This window comes from Barbus barbus, assembly GCF_936440315.1.
Source record: "Barbus barbus genome assembly, chromosome: 35".
Lineage (NCBI taxonomy): Eukaryota > Metazoa > Chordata > Actinopteri > Cypriniformes > Cyprinidae > Barbus > Barbus barbus.
In genome coordinates, this window is record NC_136763.1 from 9419897 (window position 1) to 9442641 (window position 22745).

The 22745-nt window shown below is 36.1% G+C and overlaps 2 protein-coding genes across 5 annotated transcripts; both read left to right on the forward strand.

Moving 5' to 3' along the window:
- Window positions 1-1772: 1772 nt before the first annotated feature.
- LOC306854720 (uncharacterized protein) lies at window positions 1773-11297 on the forward strand. 3 transcript variants are annotated; one of them, XM_079392958.1, is made up of 10 exons: window positions 1773-1857; window positions 2002-2178; window positions 2279-2451; window positions 5510-5725; window positions 8365-8659; window positions 8771-8904; window positions 9244-9483; window positions 9682-9843; window positions 10458-10547; window positions 10728-11054. In XM_079392958.1, the coding sequence occupies exons 2-10, from the start codon at window positions 2004-2006 to the stop codon at window positions 10893-10895; spliced, it is 1653 nt and encodes a 550-aa protein (XP_079249084.1). In that variant the 5' UTR covers window positions 1773-1857; window positions 2002-2003; the 3' UTR covers window positions 10896-11054. The 3 variants fall into 3 exon arrangements, with proteins under 3 accessions (XP_079249084.1, XP_079249082.1, XP_079249083.1); XM_079392956.1 differs by lacking the exon at window positions 5510-5725 and having other exon boundaries at window positions 10728-11297; XM_079392957.1 differs by lacking the exon at window positions 5510-5725 and having other exon boundaries at window positions 1777-1861.
- Window positions 11150-22357, forward strand: LOC306854721 (pirin-like). Of its 2 annotated transcripts, none has more exons than XM_079392959.1 (9): window positions 11150-11474; window positions 11579-11671; window positions 14880-14960; window positions 16459-16665; window positions 18504-18588; window positions 19000-19044; window positions 19703-19785; window positions 19891-19957; window positions 20321-22357. In XM_079392959.1, the coding sequence occupies exons 1-9, from the start codon at window positions 11385-11387 to the stop codon at window positions 20437-20439; spliced, it is 870 nt and encodes a 289-aa protein (XP_079249085.1). In that variant the 5' UTR covers window positions 11150-11384; the 3' UTR covers window positions 20440-22357. The 2 variants fall into 2 exon arrangements, with proteins under 2 accessions (XP_079249085.1, XP_079249086.1); XM_079392960.1 differs by lacking the exon at window positions 19000-19044 and adding an exon at window positions 19093-19133 and having other exon boundaries at window positions 11179-11474.
- The last annotated feature ends 388 nt before the right edge of the window (window positions 22358-22745 follow it).

Sequence of the window (22745 nt, forward strand, 5' to 3'; positions counted from 1 at the left end):
GAATGACTCATTTCTGTTACTAAAAGCATCAGTATGTCTGTTTGAAGTGTGCAGGTGTTTCTGAGTATGAGTGAACAAACTTACCACAAAGCGCCTTTCTGTCAGGGTTCACAGTTCTGAGGTTATACACTGCTCTCTCCTTCAGTCTCAGTATTAATCAACATCATGTTTTTAGGTGAGCAGGAAGGTGATGTAATGTGATGTATGTGTGCTCGAACCATAAAAAAAAAGGTAATTGATCATTTTCAATGATAATTGATAAATGATCATTTGCAAATCTGAAAATGAATTTACTCTCAGGTTTACCAAAATGTACACTGCTTCTTCATCAGAACAGATTTAGAGAAATTTACCATTAAATCACTTGCTCATCAATGGATTCTCTGCAGTGAATGGGTGCCACCAGAATGAGAGTCCAAACAGCTGATAAAAACATCACAGTAATCTACAAGTAATCCACATGAGTATAGTCCAGCAATTAATGTCTTGTGAAATCCATCAAGTGTTTTTTTTCTTACTTCAAACAAGTCCTCTATCCATTATATTACTTTCTTCAGTGAAAAAGTCATCTCATCTGAATCAGGAAAGAAATATGCACAGATCAACCGCCAAACATACAAAAACAAGGACATCAATTTTACATCTTCACGTTCCTAAACATGGAGCTCAGCCTCAGGCTAAAAAGAATTATAATAAAAAAAGGCATATCCTTTTTATATGAATGAATGTTAGGAGAAAGAAGGTAGTTTCAAAATTTGAACAGAAAGAAGTAAGTAGTTGTTAGCAGGTAAAGATTTAATGAGAATGGAGAAATACAAATAAAATAAAAATAGAACAACAAAAATAAAATAGAAACAATAGACTGGCCTAACAACCCCCAAAACACAGTGACAAATAAGTTTGTCACGACAGGTCCATGTCTCCCTCTAGTGGACATTTTCTGAAGAATTTTTATTTAGTTATTTTCTCATTCAAGGACAGTTCTAAGTGGCAGCGCACTGGAGAGCAATACTATTTTTGAAAGAAACATTTCATGTTACATAGACAGCTTTGCTAACATGGTTCATACATATGATATTTTGATACTGTGGTTTCCTGCCAACAAGTCACCAGATGCCATTCCACCAGCACACACACCAACCAATGCATACACGATTGGCAAAATTATACCAGAGAAACTACATGGTGCTCTGATTCAAACCACAATGTAAAATGTTCATAAACATCCTCGAAACCTTCAGAAAAACCATAAGAGCCAAATTTTTGCGGCTGACACTCATACAAACATACTCACTCGAGCATTTTGGCACATCAAACTAGAGGTTCCTCCCTGAATCAATCATGTAGCTCCTACAACAGACCACATCTATACAAGACAAACAAATATGTCCATATCTGGCATTGTTCTGAACCATTTATTTAATGTTTGCTAGTAATTAATAATAACAACTCTGATTTCTAGTCATATAGCAAACAACAAACATGTAGCATCAAATATCCTTCAGAGTTCTTGTAATACTAATAAATGTGTATTGACATTCCAGAATATCCAACCCAACAATATTTTTTGTTAAATAGTATTTTTATATTTTGGAGATACCAAAATGCTCAGTATTTAAAGTTCTTTCTTGTCTAGATAACATGATGAGTGTGAGCTAAAATTAAGCCTCTCTGCTTTAGGACAGAGCTATTCTGAGACCGACACTCAGTCAGACAGCCAATCATGAGCCAAAGTATCTATAGACTCAGAGTGGGCAGCGTAACACGTGCCACACTATTCCCAAACCAAAAACTGTTTGTCCAACAGGTCACTTTGTCAACCAACTGCTCTTCATCTTGAGGAAACAGACCTCATAAGCAAGTACAAGATTATTCTATTTTTGTAACTTAAGTAACAGTAAGATCATTCAACTAGAGGTGACATGCAAAAATTAGTTCTTCTTTGCTATTTTCTCTTGCTTGCTTTCATTAGCTCTTCCCTCCATCTCTCTCTCTCTTTAGGGATGTTGGATGTTTTAATAATTGGAGGAGGTCCTCATGCTTTAACCCTGGCTACTCTGCTCTCAAACCCTGAAAAACCTCTCTGCCAATCTAGCGCTGACATCCTTCAGGGAATTCAGCTGAGCAAAACTAAAGCTAAAAGTACACGCTACAAAAACAAAAAGAGGCAAGCCATCAGTGAGTCAAGTTGGTGAAAAGGACAACAGATTGGTTATGGTTTATTTTCCCATGCAAGTATGCTTTAATCACAGACTGATTTAGATCTTCTTTCCAACAGGGCCAGTGTTTGACACAGAGAATGAAGCTAAACATCTGCCAAGTCCTCCGCTGCATTTCAAAGTGGTGGATTCTTATGGAAAATGGACATCACTGTGGGAAAGTCAGTTTACCGCCCTGAACATCCCTCACCTTAGATCACACACGCTGGTTCACACCGATCCATTTAACAAGGTAATTTAGCACCGGAGAGCATGTGTTGATATCTGGATCTTGAGTGTGCTTTTGAAATACTCTACTCTTCAAAAACGTTCAAGCATGATTTCCAAACTGAGGGTTCGTAAGTTTATGAGAAGCTAAATAATTTGATAAGAATGGGAAAATAAACGAAATAAATAATTTAAATGAAAAACAATTCAAATGAAACATTTACTAAAATGCTCAAATATTTAGTTTGTTTATATAAACATAATTTGACTATTATGACAATTAACTAACATCAGAGAACAGTGAACAGCATGTTATTCAACTATTGAAATGTTAACTTAAAATCTTCAAGGAAAAAGGAAAACTTCAAAAGAAAACTTGAAGTAAATATTTTAGGTCAAAGGGCTTCAGCTGACAAAAAATGTTTGGGAATCCCTGATTTAAAGGATCAAAAATGTTAGTACTTTGTTGTAAGAAAATACAACAGATGAACAGATGGTCAGACGCGAACAATGTACAAACAATAATGCAAACCAAGAAATAAACATTACAATAACCAGGTTTCCATCCAAGGTTTTTTTTGCGAAAAAATATTTAGCGCTTTAAAATATTTACGATATAGCTGATGGAAATGCCAATTAGGCCTATCGATTAAATTTCTTGTGTGTCGACAAAATCTTTTTCCGTTTAACTGTAGCGCATAAATTCCATATCGATACTTCAAACGTCACAAAATTTTGTTCGGAAACAATTTTTGTTGAGAAAAGGGGCTTTAACGCAAATAAATGTGGAGTCACGTGACAGAATTAGCCTATAGGCACTAGGCAGCGTCCATGTTCATGGTGTTGCTCACGTTAAAGCACCCCTGATGGCACACGTACATCTCGGAGATGTCTATTTGATGTCTGCATTTTCATCTGCAAGATGTATTTTTTTAGGGTGTTTGCTCATCTGCAATATGTCTATAGGACATTTCCTTTTACATGTCAAATAGACATCTATTAGATGTCTTTAAGATGTTTATGATTTAGAATGTATGTAAAACTGACATCTGAAAGACGTCTGCCAGACGTTTGTAGACAGCAGATGCTTTCCAGATCAAGAGATCTTTAACAGGCATCTTGCAGACGTACATGTGCTTTCTGGGGCTGTTTCCCTGTAGTTCAAAAGCGCATTAAATCATATTCATATTATTAAATTGTATCTAAAATTATGGTAAGAAAAAGACGAGTTACCTCTCAAACATACTTATCTTAATTTGATGTTAGTAGGCTAGCCTACGTTTACATTATTATTATTATTTATTTATTTATTTTTTCAGTTTAAATAGCCTGTAGTCCGTGCCTTTCAGCTTGACCACCATACCCCCGTGATATTATGCCAAGCACATTTTGTTACATGAAGTTATTCTTGTTTTGTTCTGAGTTCTTTCTACCGTTAAATTTAAAGTATTTGCTGTGGAGTCAATTTAATGCCATATATATTTGCATGAGAATTGAAGAAGCATTGTAAAGAGAATAAAGTTTTGCAAACGAAAATGAAAGTATTGCGAGAAAAAAAAAAGTTTTGCAACCAAAAATAATGAATTGCAAAATATAAATGAAACCGAGCAAAAGCAATGATTATGCAATACATATTTTCCATGGCCATATCTACTAATTTATTCGCAACGCTGCTTTTATTTTGCGTTTCAGTCAAGTTTGAGCTTGCGATACCGGTTTTCACTTTGCGCTTCACGTTTCTGCGCGTCTCGCTTTATGGCACTGTTTTGACTTGGGGGTGGAGTCAAGGGATGAGGGGCGTGTCCAACAGGCCTGGGCATGCTTTCCTGGAAGTGACGTCATCGGCCCGAGACGCAGATCACAGCTGATCCAGTGAGCAGAAGCATGCGCCATGCGGGTGGATCGTTTCCTTTTATTCACTAGCTTTAAAACATGCATTTTTCATTTAATTAACAAATGTATATGTGTATTAGCAGCGTTTTCTCAAGTTGTAGAACTTGTTAATATGAACATCTGCTGTTTATTTCTCTCAATGTGCACACTTTTATAGCATTAAAATGTGTATTGTTTCATTTGGTTAACTAAATGTATATTAACAGTGCTTGTTTAAAATCTCTTAACCTGTGAGAGGACGTCAGCGCACAGCGTTCTTTGTTTACATTAGTTCAGAGTTACTGCTAGTTTTAATGTAAATGAATGCAATTAACTTTATAAACTATAAGTACATCATTAAAAAGGTCTAAGACTCAAGCTTCATATCGATCTCGACTTCGTTTTTCATTTACATAACTATACATAACTAATTTTTCCGTTTTGTTAATTCATTAATTATTTTGAAAAATATATATTTTGCATATGGGTCTGTTTCTTTGATATATAATAGCTTATGTTTTTCTACTGCAGTTGCGTGAGGTGCATGTGAATCCTCATGCTCATGTTGTTTATGCTACTTTGCGTGTATGAAATGAATCCCTGGAAAACAAATTTAGGTATTTTTAATGGGTCAAAGCCACCTATCAATTTAAATTTAATTTAATTGTAATTTAACATAATCTTGTCGGTTAACGGTTAAATGGCTTAACGGAGAAATAAATAACCGAAATTAACATATTTATAACATTAATCAGAATAATAATAATACAACTGCACCTGTTTATGATCATTGCTTGATTATCAACCATGGCCTATCTAGTCTATAACAAAGAACAAACAAAAAACACTTGTTAATAAAAATAATTTTATGTAGGCCTATACAATTTAATAATAGGCTGTTTTGTTACTAGCCTAGCCCATAATTTACGCAATAGGAGAAATTATGTAAACAGCTCAAGGGCAATTTTTTTTTTGCAATACACCAAAACTATGCGACAACTCTTTTTTTTTAGGGATGACATCATCATGCACACCATTTTATCGGTAAAAGGCCAGTTGGATGGAAACAGGCTGTAGACAGCAAATTTCGCAGGTTTTCTTAACGCATATTTTCTTTGTCGATAACAAAGCGCAAAATCTGGATGGAAACTTGATTAATGATGTTGTCTATCAAAAGGACTAATAGTTTGTGCATCTGTGTGCAATCTCAGAAGGCCTTGCAGGACTTTGTGCTGGAGCAAACTCGGGAGGATGAGCTGCACTGTTTACCTGAGAAAATTTATATTCAGGACGAGAATGCATTTTTTAACGACAATCGCCTGGGAAAAAAGGACAAAAAGCTTCTTAGCACAACAAACGGCCTACAGAAAAACCTGTATTTCAGTCTTCCAGGAACACAGCTCAGTATAGACTTCTTCCAGGAGCAGGTCTGAGCTTCATGCAACAGAATGCCTGACTAACAATAATTAATTAAACCCACTGTCAAATGCTTGGTTTTAAAGCAACTGAATGTACCTTGAAGTATAATCAATCAAACTGGAAGACATTTTGATGGTACACTGACTTCTAATAAGGCTTCTTCTCACGCTCCCTCACTAACAGCTGTTCTTGTATGGCCAAGAATGGTAAGCGGGTATGAAATTTGGCGAAAGGACGGATTGCTTTACGGCAGCAACAAATGCATAAGCAGCTAATTCCATAACTGTAGGGGGCTCTAAAGTCGCACAAATACACAAAACTACAGTTGCTTTAACAGCACTACTGACATTAACCCTAAAACAGGCAAGAGTGGAAAATGATCTGCAAAAAAATAATTTCATGTCACTTTTTATATAACCTGGACTTAAGTAAAACATATTTAAATTAATTTTTGTAATATCTGATATATTTTGGATTTTATGAGTTGTATCTTCCAGGATACGTTGCCCTATTAGTGTTCAGAACAGCCATCAATAATTCTATGATTTATTTGATGCAAACATGTAACATTCATTTTCAAAATTTGCTGTATGTATGACATGTCTAAGAGTCCTAAAATTGAGGAATAGACATTTCTTGTATTTTAAAATCTCATTTTCATCCTCAGGTGTGGGCAATTCCACACATTGCAGGTCCACTTTCCTGCATGGCTCCATCCCTAAACAATCATATAATGTAATTTATGTAACAACATAATTTTTTATACAATCTTGAATACTTTTTTTTTTTTTTTTTTTTTTTTTTTTTGATCAGGGAGCTAAAAGCTGCAGGATGGTGGCCCTCCAGGAGCAGGGTTGGACACCCCTGTTATACCATAAAATGAGCTGTGAAATCCTGCAATAAAATCTAGTTAAAAATGCAAAGATGTAGTCAACTAAATGTAATATTATCAGTTTTACATGCAAATATTAACATTTGCACATTTTTTTTTTTTTTAACTCAAAATAAATGGAAAGGGGACTGTGTACAGAGGGCCCAGACTCCAGGAGGGGCCTATAAGGCTCTTCCCTAAGGGCCCCTGGCCCCAAAATGCGATTTCTACTCAAGACAATGTTGAAAAAGTAAGATTAATATATGCCTACTCTCTACATTTTCTGAATGTTTCTGAATATTTTTCTTTCCTATCAAAGTCAATGTGGACCAGCAACTGTTTGGTTACCCTCATTCTTCAAAATATCTTATTTTGGGTTCAGCACAAGAAATTAATAGAGGTTTGGAACAACATGTGAGTGAGTAAATAATAACAGAAATTACATTTTAGGGTGAACTATCCCTTTAATGACAGTCGACAGCACGTTTAGTGTCCTGTCCCTTTAAGAGCTGCACACATCTAATATACAGGCACGCATCAGTTTCTCTCTTAACTATTTACTTTCATTTTAGACAAAACCAACCGAGTCTATATGTAAACCTTGTGTGTTTTGACAGTATTAGTACAAAAGATAACTTAGTTGAATAATCCGGCGCTAAAACAGGCTTTTTAGTGCGCGTGCTTCAGGTGTATGCGCTCAGAAAAAGCGCACGTCAGACCAGCGCGCGAATGAAACATTTAACCAGCAAGGCTTGTGTGCAAATAATGTACTTTTGCGATCGCGAATAAGTGCAGTGTCCTGTCAGAGTAACTCTACTGCTGTATATCGTGTTGTACAGTACATAGAGACGGCGGCGCGAGAACTGTAATGTGTGCTGTAGCACCATACTACGATATTTCTTCAAAAGCAGATCGTGGAGACATTTTTATCGTCCACGATCAAAAATGGTCATATCGCACACCCCTAGTTTTGGATGAAAAACTATTCCTCGTGCCTCCAACAAGAGACTAAATAATATGTATCCTGTGGTGCACGTTGCCTGTTTAAGGGTTAAGAAAAACTGCTGCATGATGCTCAGAGCATTATGGGAAATTGAGTTTCAGCTATAACATGATCAAACGTCTCATTTAGAATGCTAAGTGCAATGTGTTTTAATACTAAACTCTACAGTGCACAGCATAAATGAGTACAACCCCTCTAAAACTTAAATTCAGCAATTACTCTTTACTGATAATGGTGCAAGAGGAATACCAAATGATTGTTTTGAGTGTGAAAATATAGCAGAAGTAGCATTGGCATTCAAAAACAATGGACTAGTGTGTAACGGGTCGAACGAGACGTGACGTGAGAGCATTTAAGAAGGTCGTCCTCCAGGAGTTAAACAGGACAGATGTGAAAATTTGTCATGAATTTATACACTCAGTGCCAAGAAGTGTCGGAGCAGTAGGCTAAACTTCTGGAGGACATAAGTACTAGAATATTATACATTTGCTGAATTAAGGGTGTACTCATTTCTGCAATCCTTAATTTAAACAAAATTGGCTAATTTACGTATCTTACAGAAAATATCGGAATATATTTTGTTGTTTTTATGAAGTATATGTTTTATACATTTTAATTTGACCATCTTGCCATGAATAATATTAATGAATTATATTTTATATTTATTCAGAGGGGGTGTACTCGTTTATGCTGTGCACTGTATGTGTTGAATTATAAATGCACTATGAAATAATAATAAATTATGGATTACATTGCAAAGGACTTCCACCTAGGTACGCAAATATGACCTGGACAGTGTCTTAATCAGAAACACAGTGGACAGAATCATCCCAGTCGTAACTGAGGATGAGAGCAAGGTTAAGTTTTTCAAGGTGACGCTACACACTGGGGAAAATATAGAGGCAAAAACAGTTATCATGGCGACTGGACCTTCCAGGGCACAGATGGCAAACATCCCATGCTGGGTGCGGGCAATCCAGGAGAGTTACCCGGAGGAAAGTCTTCAACACACAGTGCAGCTCATGCATTACTTTTGTACACATGAAAAGATGGGTGAATCCTCCTCAGGTGAGTTTTTAAATGTTATAAATTCCTGATCAGTCAGATATAAAGCAAAAAAGAACTAAATACATACTATATTTGAATAATGTGAGATGATGAATATGCACTTTTTCTCAGGTTCTCCTCCTGTGTGTCAGATGGGTCAGAGAGTGATGGTGGTTGGTGGAGGTCTGACCAGCGCCCATATTATCTCAATTGCACTGAAGCAGAGTGCATGTCATGTGACTTGGGTCTTGCGTAAACACTTACAGGTAAATTGAGTGTAAACATAACTACATAAAGGAAAATGTAAAATCAACTGATCACAACTGCCAAATAATCCCTACCAAAGTTTAGGGGTCGTGTATCACCCTGAAGGGGTTTATTTTGAGATGAACAACCTGCTACCTGCCAAATAAATTAATGGACATGGAATGTTTATTAAAAGGTGCTCTAGGTGATGTTGCCCATTGTAGAAATTATGTCAGATATATGAACCACCAAATTAATCCCGCCACCCCTCTTTCTTCAAGTTTGAAGAAGCAAAAAATCAGTACCTTTACTTAATTAATTAATTATTTTAAAATAACAAACTTTACTCTTTCTCTCAGCTTAAGCAGTTTGACGTTGGGGATATAGAGAGTCTGATTGGACGCTATTCCCACGTTGAGCATGGGATCAAGATGGATGGCCTGGCCTACTTAAGGCAGTTCTATAATGAAAGAAGTTTTCACAAGAGGCTAGCGATGATCAAACAAGCCAGGAAAGGAGGAGCAGTGACCCCTGAGGCCTACACACAACTTCAGCCTTTCATTCAGAGTGGCCAGCTCCTGATCAGAGCTCATTGCCAGGTGCATCAGGAAAGTTTGGGTATATTGTGAGGCAGCTATGCTCAAGTGGTATGCTATGTGTCATGAGTCATTTACAGCTGAGCACAAAGTGCAAAGAATATCTAAGTTCAAAGAGTCTACAGCAGTGCAAACCAAGTTACTGTATTTCTTAATTAAATTTAATTAATATTTTATTATTTAAAATGTCTTTACCCCAAGGTGGCTGAAGCTAAATGGTGTTATCAATCACAGCGTTGGAGGGTTTCCTTGTGCAGTGGCGAACAATGGGGTGGAGAAAAGATTTGGCTGGCAACAGGCTGCAAACTGGATGCCACCCAGGACCCTTTACTCTCTGACGTCATGACAAAATTCCCCATTCAAGTGAGCAAGTGGACATTTCAAGTTTGTACTTAACCAAAAACTTTAAAACGGGGGTTCAACATAACAAATATAAATACATTATTACACTATATACATGGTAACGTAGACCAGATTTTTAACCCTTTTTGTTGAGTATACATCAGGCATTTGTGGCTCATAAATCCTTAGTTTCATAATTTCATAGTTTTCATTTAATGAAATGTATTACATGATATACAAACAATTGGTCTTTAAAAGCCTGATGTTTCATATTTGATAGTCACATTGTATCATTAAAAAAAAAAATCATGTATGGGTAATTAAGTAAACCTAAGTTGATTCAGTCCAGTAAGTGCTCATCTTGAAATATTACTAACAATATAAAGAATTCATACCACAACCTAAAGGCCTTTAATTTGCTAAAAAAGTATGAACTATCAATTAGATGACAGAAGGCATGTAGTAGATTGTGTACAGCTGGTTTTTCAATACATTTTTGATCATTTAGAAGCTTAAGAAATGTATATCAAATACGATACAGTAGTTTTTTAAAATGCTGAAAAGTTTTTTTTAATTATTATTATTCATGTGCACAACTGTAGGCCTACAAAAGTTAAGCATTTCCTGCTTGACAGGTTCTGGAGGGCTGGCCATGCATAACAGAATCACTGCAGTGGACAGCAGGATGCCCCCTCTACCTGATGGGACAATATGCAGCACTTCAGGTGCTGTTATGTTCTTGTTATGTATTATGATGAGTGGTATGAGGTGAAAACATGCGAGTGAGTCATCAACTATTAGTCATCACTGAGTCATTTCTAGATAACACCTGCATGCTAACTATGATTTAGGCTGCAGATAACAATACCACCAGTACAGGTAATAAATATATGAAATATCCACAGGTTGGGCCTCATGCAGTGAACCTTGCTGGGGGTCAAGCTGCGAGTATACGCATTTTCAAAGACATCATAGCTCAACATGGTGGATTGGATGAGAGTACATCAGAAAGGATGGAAAAGACCCGCACTGAAGAGTACATATCACATATGCACGGCCTCATGTGGTTGTAACTAACACCTGCAAAGAGAGAAAGGGAACCAGATCAGCAGTCTCAGGTTCAAACTGACAGCACAAGAGAATCATTTACAGGGGGAAATGCTGAGAACAGCTGTGAAATTACATTTAAGATGCTGCACTGTATATGAAGCTGACAAATAAATAAATGACCTAACTTTTATTTTGGGGATTATTTAAACTAACAGTAATATTTAAACGCATCGTCACTCTTTGTGGCTCAAAATATTGCATTGTCACTGTGACTTGCACTGCGCCTTTAAATAATCCGAATCTAGTGGGACTGTGATCTGTGTAGGAAGCCATGGCAAACCCAAAACACACCTGTCACATATTTACTGTAAGAGCGAATAACACTGCAGTGCTGAGTTGTGTCTAAATAAATGTGCATCTGTTTCGTTTTTGACTTCCGGTGCATTTGAGAGCTCACAAACTGAGAACTAAAGCTAAATAGTGGGATTATAAGGAGATATCAAGGTGTTATCATGATTAGAAGAGTTACTAAAGTCGTTTTGAGTGTGGAGCAGTCTGAAGGCGTCGGGGCTCGAGTTCGCCGGAGTATTGGACGGAAGGAAGTAAGATTTCATTGCTGTTTTTAGTATTACGCACGAAACTCGTTTTTTGTTTATTTTGAAATGCACGATGACACATTTGCATGAAACGCACTGTTTTATTACAGCTGAAGAATCTCGACCCTTTCTTGATGCTGGATGAATTCTGTATTGCCAAACCAGCGGGTTTTCCTGATCATCCTCATCGTGGATTTGAAACGGTAAACGTTATTTTCCAGCAGTCAAGAGTCAACTATGAATTATTACAGTAATGGAAAGGGCGACACTTGTTAAATCCATGAATTCTTGCAGTCAGGTGAAATGAATTGAAGTGAATGGCGGTGTAATGTTACTAGCTTTCTACTTCCTGTTGGTTCTAAACAGAAAAAAACGTGTCTTCCGCCAGGAGGCGCATATCTGACACATAGATGTCTTCTAATTTCAGCACTTGTATTGTTGTTTTACGAATGAATTTGGTGCACTTAAATGCGTAGTTGTTTAATTCTATGAAATACCTAAACATTTTCTGAAAACAAACATAAATCTGTTATTAACTATAGAACCCTGCAGTGATTAGTCCAAAACACCTGAGAAAAGTGACATGTATCTGAATGATTACATTGTTTTTCAACTAAATGATGACACTGAGAATCGTTAACATTCACTGAATTAAAAATACACTATAAAAAGTGTTCAAATAGGAGAAGGTGGACCCATTGCAATGATATATTAGAGACGTCTTTGACCACTAGAGGGCTCACAGGTTTTTAGCACTACAGTCGTCTTGAGGTCGCCTGTACTGTATGTTAATATACAAAACATTGACAAAATACACTTTTAGCACATAGCATACACATTTAAAATGTGCAGTCTTTGGTAACACTTTAGAATACTGTTCCATCATTAATGAATAACTACACAAGAACACATGAGTAACGCAATATTAGCACTCTAGTAACTAACAAGAAACTCTGATTAATGAATTAGTAAGTAATAGTGCTTAGTCGAATGTGGTAGTTCACTATTAGCTAATCAGCACATATTATTTTTTCATACCTCTCTAAGAACTACTGTATACAGGTTCATAATTAATATGAATAATACATAATGTATAATTAATTCTACAGTAAAGGTCATGGTAACCCACTAGTGATGACTCAAGTATTACCAAATTCTTCAGAAGGAATTTCTAATTATTTGGATCAGTATTCTAAAGTGAAGACCATGAAAACTGCTTAGGAATTACTGAAGTCATTGTAAACTTTTGAGGTTTTTGTAAGGTTTCGGTTAATAATTAATTTTGCTAGATTTTGTAACACTTAAACCATTACTAGTGGGCTACCGTGATCTTCACTTTAGAATACTGATCCAAGTAGTTAGTAGTTCCTTAAGAAGAATTTGATTGTACTTGAGTCATTAATAGTGGGTTGCCATGATCTTCATTTTAGAATTAATTATACGTTATGCATAATTCACATTAATTATGAACCTGTATACAGTAGTTATTGATTAGCTAGTGAACTACCAGTTTCAACTGAGCACTATTACTTAACTAAATCATTAATCAGAGTGTCTTGTTAGGTAATAGTAGTTACAATGTTAATAGTGAATTAGTCACTTGTTCCTGTGTAGTTATTCATTAACGAAGGATCAGTATTATAAAGTGTTACCCAGTCTTTTTCTGAAAAAAAACAAAAACAAAAAAAAACTGATAAGAAATATTGATGACTCATCCTGTACTAACATATCCAATCTGATGCACTCTAGAATGATAATGCCCCTTCCCCACAAACAAATGTAACCAAGAAAGTTGCAAATTCTGGTTTGTTGCTGTGATGTAACTGAAGCCTATGGGGTTTTCTTTCTCAATGTCTTTTTTTTTTAAGGAGTCCTTCAATATGTCATGTCCAAACAGAAAAAAGGCCATTTTAATAAAGCTACTGAGCATATAAAGATTGTCCAGTAAACCACTCCCATCGTTTTTGGCAGTTTAAGTACTCAAAAACTGTTCACTAAATTGTGAGAGTGTATGAGATGATGTGATCATTAAAAACGCTTCCTTTAAAATGTCAGTATTTTGGCCAGAACCGGTCCTCAGAATATTTTCTGTAACTTGACTAAAGAAAAGCTGACCAACTCACTCAGCCTTCTTGTCTCTTTATTTATTTACAACATCTGATGTACTCATTTGTTTACTCACAGTTTGGCAATGTGTCTGGCATAAACTGTTCCTATGGAAAGTGGGTCTGTGCGGCTGTGGAAATCATTTAGACTTGTTTCCTTAAACAGTTTGGTGTCATCTATTGCCATCTGCACAGATATACTCTCATCTCATTCACTGTAGAGAATGAGTCTGACTGTCTGTCACCTTCTTTCATGAATGGATTTTTCTTGTAATATTTGTATTTAAACTAGAGATTTGCTGGAAAGTGACTCATTATGAGAGCACTCTAAAGTCAAATTGTGGCTAAATATTTATTCCCTCTAGAGTGGTCATTTGTTCTGAAGGCATACAGTATGTAACACAGACAAATAATATACAATGGACTTTAGTCAAGGTAGATGCAAATTAAAACAAGGCTGTGAAGGATAAATGTCCAGTCTGCTCGTCAAGTTTCGGCTCTCGTTGTAAATTCTAGAGGTTTAATTTTCATACTATGAGCATTATTAGTTGAATTGGACCTTTATGTTGTCTGAAACATGCAGGTGTGTTTGCTCTGAAACAGTCACTTGACCGTCAGATCACAGCTGTGCTTGCAGATCACAGGCTGCCTGCGGCCACGGGTCAAGCAAGCCTCTGAGGGGTCAGATGTTGACCTCTTACCCTGCCTCCCGTATCCTGTTGAGAGCAGCGTAGTCTGTGTGGGAGAAGGCATGCAATCCATCCATGCTGTATGTCGGACCACCTCAGCTGACCATGTACATTCATTTTTGCTTTGTCAGTGGACAAATGGTAAACGGCTGCGGGCAGATTTTGTTAACTGGAAAGATGTTTATTTAATGTATGCAAATTTTGATTAAGACACATTAGCATCTAGCCTCTAGCCTCTAGCTCTGTCTTGGCCTGGAAGGACTGTTTTTTATGGTGCGTAAAAGACTTTTACTAGACATTCAAGAAATATGTGTATTCGTATTTGTATCAGAATTATTTACTGATCAAAAGTTCATTAGATCATCACCCGCTAACACTTTTTATTTTCCATCTCACAGACTAGGATGTATCTGCTTATGACATTTAGCTTTATAGTCCATCAGGGCTTTACCAAAATCCCTCAAACATACTGTCTTTTGTGTGAATCTTTCCCCAAGAAATGGCTTCGTTTTCAATCAAAAAACTACAATCTTACATCTCATCCCTGTGTTTCAAATGGCTTCACATGTTCTTTCATTATGCTGTATGTGGTTAAATATGTTTTGCTTTTTGCACAGGTAACATACTTGTTGAGTGGAGTAACAGCCCATGAAGACTCCTGTGGTCACAGCGGGAAGTTAGAACCTGGGGATCTTCAGGTAGAGCACCTTGTAGTAATTTAATCAACACTGAACTTTTTTTCATGTGAAATTTTGCCATTGGAGAAGAACTGTTACGTTAAAGACTACATGTCTAATATCATATTAAAATGACTTTTGGTCCCACTTTATATTAGGTGGCCTTAACTTCTATGTACTTAGATAAAAAATAAGTACAATGTACTTATTGTTTACATATTGTATTGCAAAACACTTTTGCTGCTATTGAGGTGATACAGGTAAGGTTTGGGACAGGTTTGGTGGCATGGGTAGGATTAAGGGTGGGCTAAGGTGTAAGGCAGTGGTTTTCAAACCTGTCCTGCAAGCACCCCTGTCCTGCACATTTTGTATGTCTCCCTTGTCAGACACACCCAATTCAGGTCTTGCAGTCTCTACTAACAAGCTGATGTGTTGAATCAGGTGTGTCTGATAAGGGAGACATACAAAATGTGCAGGACAGGGGTGCTTGCAGGACAGATTTGAAAACCACTGGTGTAAGGGATTGGTCAACATTGTAATTATAAATGTAATTACAGAAATTAATTACAGATGTAATTACATGCAGGTATTTTTTTAAATATAAGTGCAATGTAAAAAACATGTACACAATAAGTGCATTGTATCAAATGATTAATTTAAATGTAAATACATAGTAGTTAAAGCCACCTAATATAAAGTGGGACCGCACCTTTTACTTAAAAAAGTGAGCCAAAAGTAACACATCAGAAATATGTACACTTACGCAAGTCTATTATAGATAGAAAGATAACATTTTATTGTTTTATATACTAACTGTAAAAATGGTTGCAAATTTAAAATTAAGCTATAATAAAATGTATTTACATTTAATAGGATGTTATATCAACGCATACACACACTCATCAAATGGACTAAGAGCTTTTACACCCGTAGGGCACTTCCTGTGTTTTTCTGTGTCATAAAGCTGTCTCAATTTCTCCCGGGTCAGTGAGGGAATGTTTTAATGGGCCTTTAATATGTCTGTAGGCCTCACTATTTTAACTACAGCTCGCACCTAACCTCCAGCTACCGGGGCTACTGCCTCACCATCAAACACTCAGGGACTCCCTGATAATACCAGTAGCGCATAGAAGGAAAAAGCTGCTGAATGTTTCACTCCATAACTCAAACCACCTAGTGCCCAGTGGCTCCCTGAGAGGGGCTGCTAAACCTCAGAACGAATGGAAATTTCCACTAAGAGAGAGCGAAAAAGGAAGAGGTGAAAGAAAAGTGCCTCATTAGGCATATTAAGCTGTTGTTGTAAAACTGGAGTGGTTCATTTTTACGTTGAAATAAAAGATCATAAAGATCTCTCATGCTCCACATGAAGATGACATTAACCAGTGCGCAAAGCCCCTGAACCAATTGGTTAGTCTGTTTATTGGTAATTACTACCAGATAGGTCTACCATTAGTAATAGAATGGAATTAAACTTTAGAATTTGTTCTCACTTCTTGTTCTTTGTTTTCTGTTATGTTAGTGGATGACGGCAGGTCGTGGGGTAATTCATGCTGAGATGCCTGTGTCTGACGGACGTATTCATGGCCTTCAGCTTTGGGTGAACTTGAAAAGTACAGATAAGATGGTAGAGCCTCAGTACCAGGAGCTGAAGAGCAAAGAGATTCCCAAACCCAGCAAAAATGGAGTCACTGTGAACGTCATCTCAGGGGAAGCTCTTGAAGTAAAGGTAGGGGGTTATAGCACAAGCTACTGATATGAGAGAAGTTTTGTATTTTGTTTTAATTTTCATGGGAAATATCTGGGAATATACAGTCGTGGTCAGAATTATTGGCACCCTCGGTAAATATGATCAAAGAAGGCTCTGAAAACAAACCTGCATTATTAATATCTTTTTTTTTATCACAAAAATCTAACCTTTCATTGAACTAAAACAATTGAAAATGGGGGAAAATATCATTATGAAATAAATGTTTTTTCTTAAATACACGTTGAACACAAATATTGGTACCCCTAGAAATTTGTATGAGTAAAATATCTCTGAAGTATATTCCCATTCATATTCACAATTTTGAGCACTCCAGGGTGATTATGAACATGAAATTATCCAGCCATGGCTTCCTGTTTCACAGAAATATAAATAGGAGGGAAAACAAAGCCCTTAATCATCCAAATGCCCTTAATCATCCATCACAATGAGAAAAAAACAAAGAATATATTTCTGATGTGCAGCAAAAGATAATTGAGCTTCGCAAATTAGTGAAGTGGCTTTAAGAAAAGAGCTAGAGCAGCGAAAATTCCCATTTCCACCATCAGGGCAATAATTAAGAATTTCCAATCAACATAAAATGTTACGAAACTGCCTGGAAGAGGACGTGTGTCTATATCGTCCTAATGCACGGTGAGGAGGAGAATTTGAGTGGCTAAAAACTCTCCAAGGACCACAGCTGGAGAATTGCAGAAAATAGTTAATAACTTTGTTATTGTTTACGTCCTTGAAAAGGTCTACAAGTAATGGAAATTCTTTGTTTAAAACATGTGGAAGCCTTGGAGTAAGGTCATTTCTAGCCTAAAGTAGTTAGCACAAGTGCTTCACAGAGCAAAGCAGAGCAGAGTTTCTCCTTCTTTTCCTCATAGTTTCTATTCATATCCCTTTTTTCACTATCAATAAGCATGCCAAAACCTTCAAAAATGATTTAAAAAGTTTATTGGATTTAAAAGGTCTCTTAGTAGTTTTCAGATATACTAAAACATTAATATGAAGTATGGATGATTTCATGTTTATCAGATAATTGAAAACATGCTCCTCATAATTATTTTAAACTCTTTGAACCAAACCACTGAGTGAAAAAAAAGAGTAGTCAGTACGCCTCCGTTTGCCTGACACTTGCATCTGTTTATCGTCTGTATTTTCGCAAACATGTTCATTTGTGCATCCATTTATGAACACATTACAACTATTACCCACACTTCTGTCTGTCTCTTTCCCATTTATGATTTACGGGAAATACAAAATACAAGATCCTAGAGTCATGGTGAGCAACTATAATCAAAAGTTTGATCCAGACGGCCGACTTTTTTGTAAATGTTCCATCCAATCAGAACGTCCGATTTACAATCCGATACTGGAGTCCATCAGGCTAATTGCTGCTGCAAGGGCATCCTCTGCCCCCTCTCTCAGACAACAGGAAATTAAGAGCAGGCTTCCTTGGAAGTGGTTTTTGTAAAATGTTTTAAATGTAAAATGTGGTTATGGAGGGTTTCTCTAGGGCAGAGGGGTGGATGCAGCAGTAAAGTTAAATGTGGGTCAGCCAAATACTCGGGCTTACAGGAACCAGATATGCACTGGAACTCACACACAATGTTTTTACATCTGTTTGAGCTCATAATTTAAACAATATTGAGCAATTACTCTTGCTTTTAGTCTCGTACCAATAACAAAATCTAGTAAAAATGGATATGTTATGAATAAAGAACATAAAATCTTGTTGTCACAGTAGTCTTCCGCTGTTAACCATAATTTTTTCAAGATATGTTGTGGTACTTACATGCCTTTTCTGTTTTCAGTCAAAGATTTACACGAGAACTCCAACCATGTATCTCGACTTTGTGCTGAAGGAAGGTGCACAGCATGTGCAACCTATTCCTAAAGGTAAAAAATGATTATCAGATGTCTTGCTGATAATTATTATTATTTTCCACTAATCCCAACGTTAATTACAAACATTATAAACATGGTTTATGTGGAGTTTTTCCTAGTTAAGGCAAACAAATTGTGTCTTTATTTTCCTCATTAAATGCATGATTGTGAAACATCATACCTTACACAAAATACCAAAAAAATCTAAATCTTACATCTTCCAGTTTTATTACAGGTGTAAATGGGAGTTTAAATGTCATGTTTTAAGGGTGGTCTCAGACTTTTGCTTCCATCGTACATAAAGGGGCAATTCATGTAAAATGAGTCACTCAAATGAGACCCAATTTAGCTGCATTAACCCTACAATTATTATTATTTTATAACTATGGTTCTAATGTTTTAATGGTAGTATTCCTTTCTCAGGTTGGACAGCCTTCATCTACACCCTCGCAGGTTCTTTACGCACTGGTGAGTTCAAATGAAGACTGAATAAAAAGAAACTTTGTCTTCCTGCAGGCAAATCCACCAGCAGCTTTCTGTCCTTGACATACGAGCAGGTGCTTTGATTATTTTTCACTTCCTCTCTCTTGGACATCTGACAGACATTTAGACTATTCCTATGATCTTGAGCCAATGGCAACTCTAAACTCTCACGTTGAGAAATGAGATGTTTGATATGTTGATTTATCAGGTTGATTTTGATCATTTCCAGGTTGTAGGAAATTAAACACACATTCATTAGTAAACAGTAAATATTCCACTTGTTTCTTCAAATGAGTTTCTAAATGAATCATATATTGCTGTTGTTCTTTGTAATAACAACAAATTGAGCAACTATTGAGTAACTATAAATTGAGCAACTATTGAGAACCAGACTTTTTTGGGAAATTATTCCAAAAGTGGGTGGAATAATATGTGGGACCATCTTTGCCTCACAAAACATATCTCTTGCTGACATTTTCCCTCATTTAATCTGGTTTGTGGGGTATCTGGTCTTCAACAACCTTGAATCAGCCTTGGGTTGTTTGTCAGGTCTAGTTATGTAAAATGATCAATGTTGTATGTTTACATTTATAACATAATTTGTATAGGATTGTGAAATTCTGGCGATTTGAATTTCCCACAGGCCCAGACGATGATCTGCGAACAATTGAGCCACACCACACAGTGGTTTTGGAAGATGGTGAATGCGTCAGAGTGGAAAACAAGGTTTTTTCCCCTCCTACTATTCCTATGGAGCTACTCTGGTAGTTTTTGTATGATTCAGATTTACTGTAAATTCAGTCTCTTTATTATCTTCATTATTATTTGTAGGCAGCTGAAGAGTCTCATTTTGTGTTAATTGCTGGTGAACGCATTAATGAACCTGTGGTTCAGCATGGTAAGTAATGGTATAGGTAATATTTTACTTTTTTCTTTTAACAAGTATTTATGAATTAGGGGTATGATTACATGACTATTCATTTGTCAAAATAAATGTATTGCATATATAAATATTTGCTGAGAAAATACATCACATTGTTGTGTCAAATGTGATTTACATATAGATAAGGGGGCAAGATTTTGATATTTTGTAGTGTTTATAGTTATTTGCACTGAATTATCATGTTAAATTGACAGTGCTAATTTGAATATTTAAATATTGTATATGGATATATTTATATTTATTATATTGCAAACATTCTGTATTTCTACGTTATCCAAAAATATATATTTTTAGGATTTATTTATTTGTTTGTTTCAGGGCCTTTTGTCATGAACACACAAGAAGAAATTGATCAAGCCATCTCAGACTACAAATCAGCCACTAATGGATTTGAGAGGGCAAAAGTTTGGCGATCAAAGATTGGTCAAAAGTTCTAAATTTTTCCTGAAGATCCCTCTCTATGGGAATATATGTGCTTTGTTTATTTTTTGTGCCTTTAACTTAATATTCAGCGGCCCCAAGAAGTATTTGGATATTTAAATCACATTTAAAAATGTATGAAATATATAAAATGTGTAAATAAAACCTTGTTTCGTTTATTTGAAATCAAGATAGTAAGCTATAGTGCTTAAAACATCCAGCAAAAAGAGGTTTTAAATGAAGAATGGACACTTTCTGGATGACTTTATGTTAATGGTTAAAAGGATAGCTCACCCAAAACTGAAACGCACCCCATGATTTACTCACCCTCAAGCCATCCTAGTTGTATGTAACTTCTGTCTTCTTTCAGACGATACAATTGGAATTATATAAAAAAAGTCCTGGCTCTTCCAAACTTTATAATGGCAGTGAATGGCTGTTGAGATTTTGAAGTCTAGAGTGGACTTCTAGCAGATGATGTAGGCGTAGCATAAACTAGCGGTAGCACAGAGGAGAGAACAAATCAAAACACTGGTCACAAATTTGTACAAAATGAGGATTTGTAAAGACAAATGCTGGAGGAGACTGGTTTTCCTTTGCTGTAAACAAAACTTGGTTCTCATGAGATTAGAATATTGTCACCGGAGCTTGCGTTACACTTACATGTCATCCGCTGGATGCCACCTTTTTGTGAACGCATGTACGACAGTTAGCAAAAGTTAGAGATTACGGTTTATAAAGTTTTAAATATGGATATTTTTCTTACACAAACGCATCGATTTGCTTCAGAAGGCCTTTATTCACCCCTGGAGCCATGTGGAGCACTTTTTGTGAATGTATTGGACTTCAAAATCTCAACAGCCATTCTCTGCTGTTATAAAGCTTGGAAGAGCCAGGACATTTCTAACAGAACTCTGGTTATATTTATTTAGTTTGAAATAATAAAAAAGTCGTAATACATATGCTAGTACAACTGTGTGAACTTGAGGAAAACTGACTTTATACTAAAAATCACCTTGGGATCAGTTGTTAAAAGTAAATACAAAAACAGCTCAGAAAAGTGAGGTTAAAGAGAAGCTCCAACATCATTTCTTTGTGATAATTTCATGTAATACACTGACATTCATATTTTTAACTGTATCTTAAGGGTACAAATATTGTTGGGGCCACATATGCAACATGTTACTCCAGTTATTTCTGATATATTTCTGATTGTTCAAAAGTCATATATTACTTTTAATCTAACACTGTCAAAAAAAAACACTTCAGCATATTTTTTAGTTTTCTCAACTTGTTGTTTTAAGTTTATACAACAAGAAGTTGAGAATCTCCTACAAAAATAAGTTGAGAGAACTAAAAAATCTGCTGAAGCTGGTTGCCTTAAAATTTTAAGTTGGCTCAACTTTTTTTTTTTTTTTTACATTGTATGTATTTCTTGTAATATTTTTAAACAATGACCTTTTATTTGAATTTATTTATTTCTGTTTTTATTGGTTACACTTTATTTTGATAGTCCACTTTAGACATTCTACTAACTATAAGTAACTTTGCAACTACATGTCAACTAACTCTCAGAGTAGACCGTTAGGTTAGGTTTAGTAGAATAAGTTGACATACTTGCAAAGTTTTTCATAGGCAGTATGTTGTATGTTGTGGACCCATCAAAATAACGTATTAGAAGATATTAAGCAGACAGTCTACTAATACTGCTAGTCGACCTGTAGTTGAAAAGTTACTTACTGTTAGTAGAATGTCTAAAGTGGACTAACGAAATAAAGTGTTACTTTTTATTTTTGTATTTGGCTCTGGCTGTTCACATTGTATTCGATCACAACATGATTTCCTTTATTCAATATCTGTGTCTTTTTAGAGCTACATTTGACCACACAATTTATCCACATTTGATTAAAGTGATGTTGAGAGCAACATCTACACAAACAATCTGGTAATAGATTCCTTGGACTGCTGATAATAGATTCTTTTGAAGCTTTTAAAGTAAAAGCATTCAGATGATCCGATAGAGCTCGTAGAGTGTGTGTGCAGAGAACGGTACTCACAGCCCATTACGCTGCAGTAAAGCTTCCTCTTATTCCCGACTCGTATTACAAGCTCATTGTTGAGTCTGCATGAGAGTGACGCACACACACAGATAACGAGAGAAAGGGCATGTCAGTTTAGCTCCACTCCTTTTTCATCCTGCCACTTTGCTGCATTTAACTGGGATATTGGCTGGATTCAGTTTCTCTTCTCCACGCGCTCTCTCTCTCTCTCTCTCTCTCTCTCTCTCTACTTCCCTTCATCCCTCCGTTCCCCCCGTCCCTCC

Coding starts and splice junctions, on each gene's coding strand:
- LOC306854721 (XM_079392959.1), top strand. CDS start 11,385: ATGATTAGAAGAGTTACTAAAGTCGTTTTGAGTGTGGAGCAGTCTGAA. Junction 11,672..14,879: donor CTCATCGTGGATTTGAAACG/GTAAACGTTATT, acceptor CTTTTTGCACAG/GTAACATACTTGTTGAGTGG. Junction 19,045..19,702: donor CGCAGGTTCTTTACGCACTG/GTGAGTTCAAAT, acceptor AATTTCCCACAG/GCCCAGACGATGATCTGCGA.
- LOC306854720 (XM_079392958.1), top strand. CDS start 2,004: ATGTTGGATGTTTTAATAATTGGAGGAGGTCCTCATGCTTTAACCCTG. Junction 9,844..10,457: donor TGACAAAATTCCCCATTCAA/GTGAGCAAGTGG, acceptor CCTGCTTGACAG/GTTCTGGAGGGCTGGCCATG. Junction 10,548..10,727: donor GACAATATGCAGCACTTCAG/GTGCTGTTATGT, acceptor AAATATCCACAG/GTTGGGCCTCATGCAGTGAA.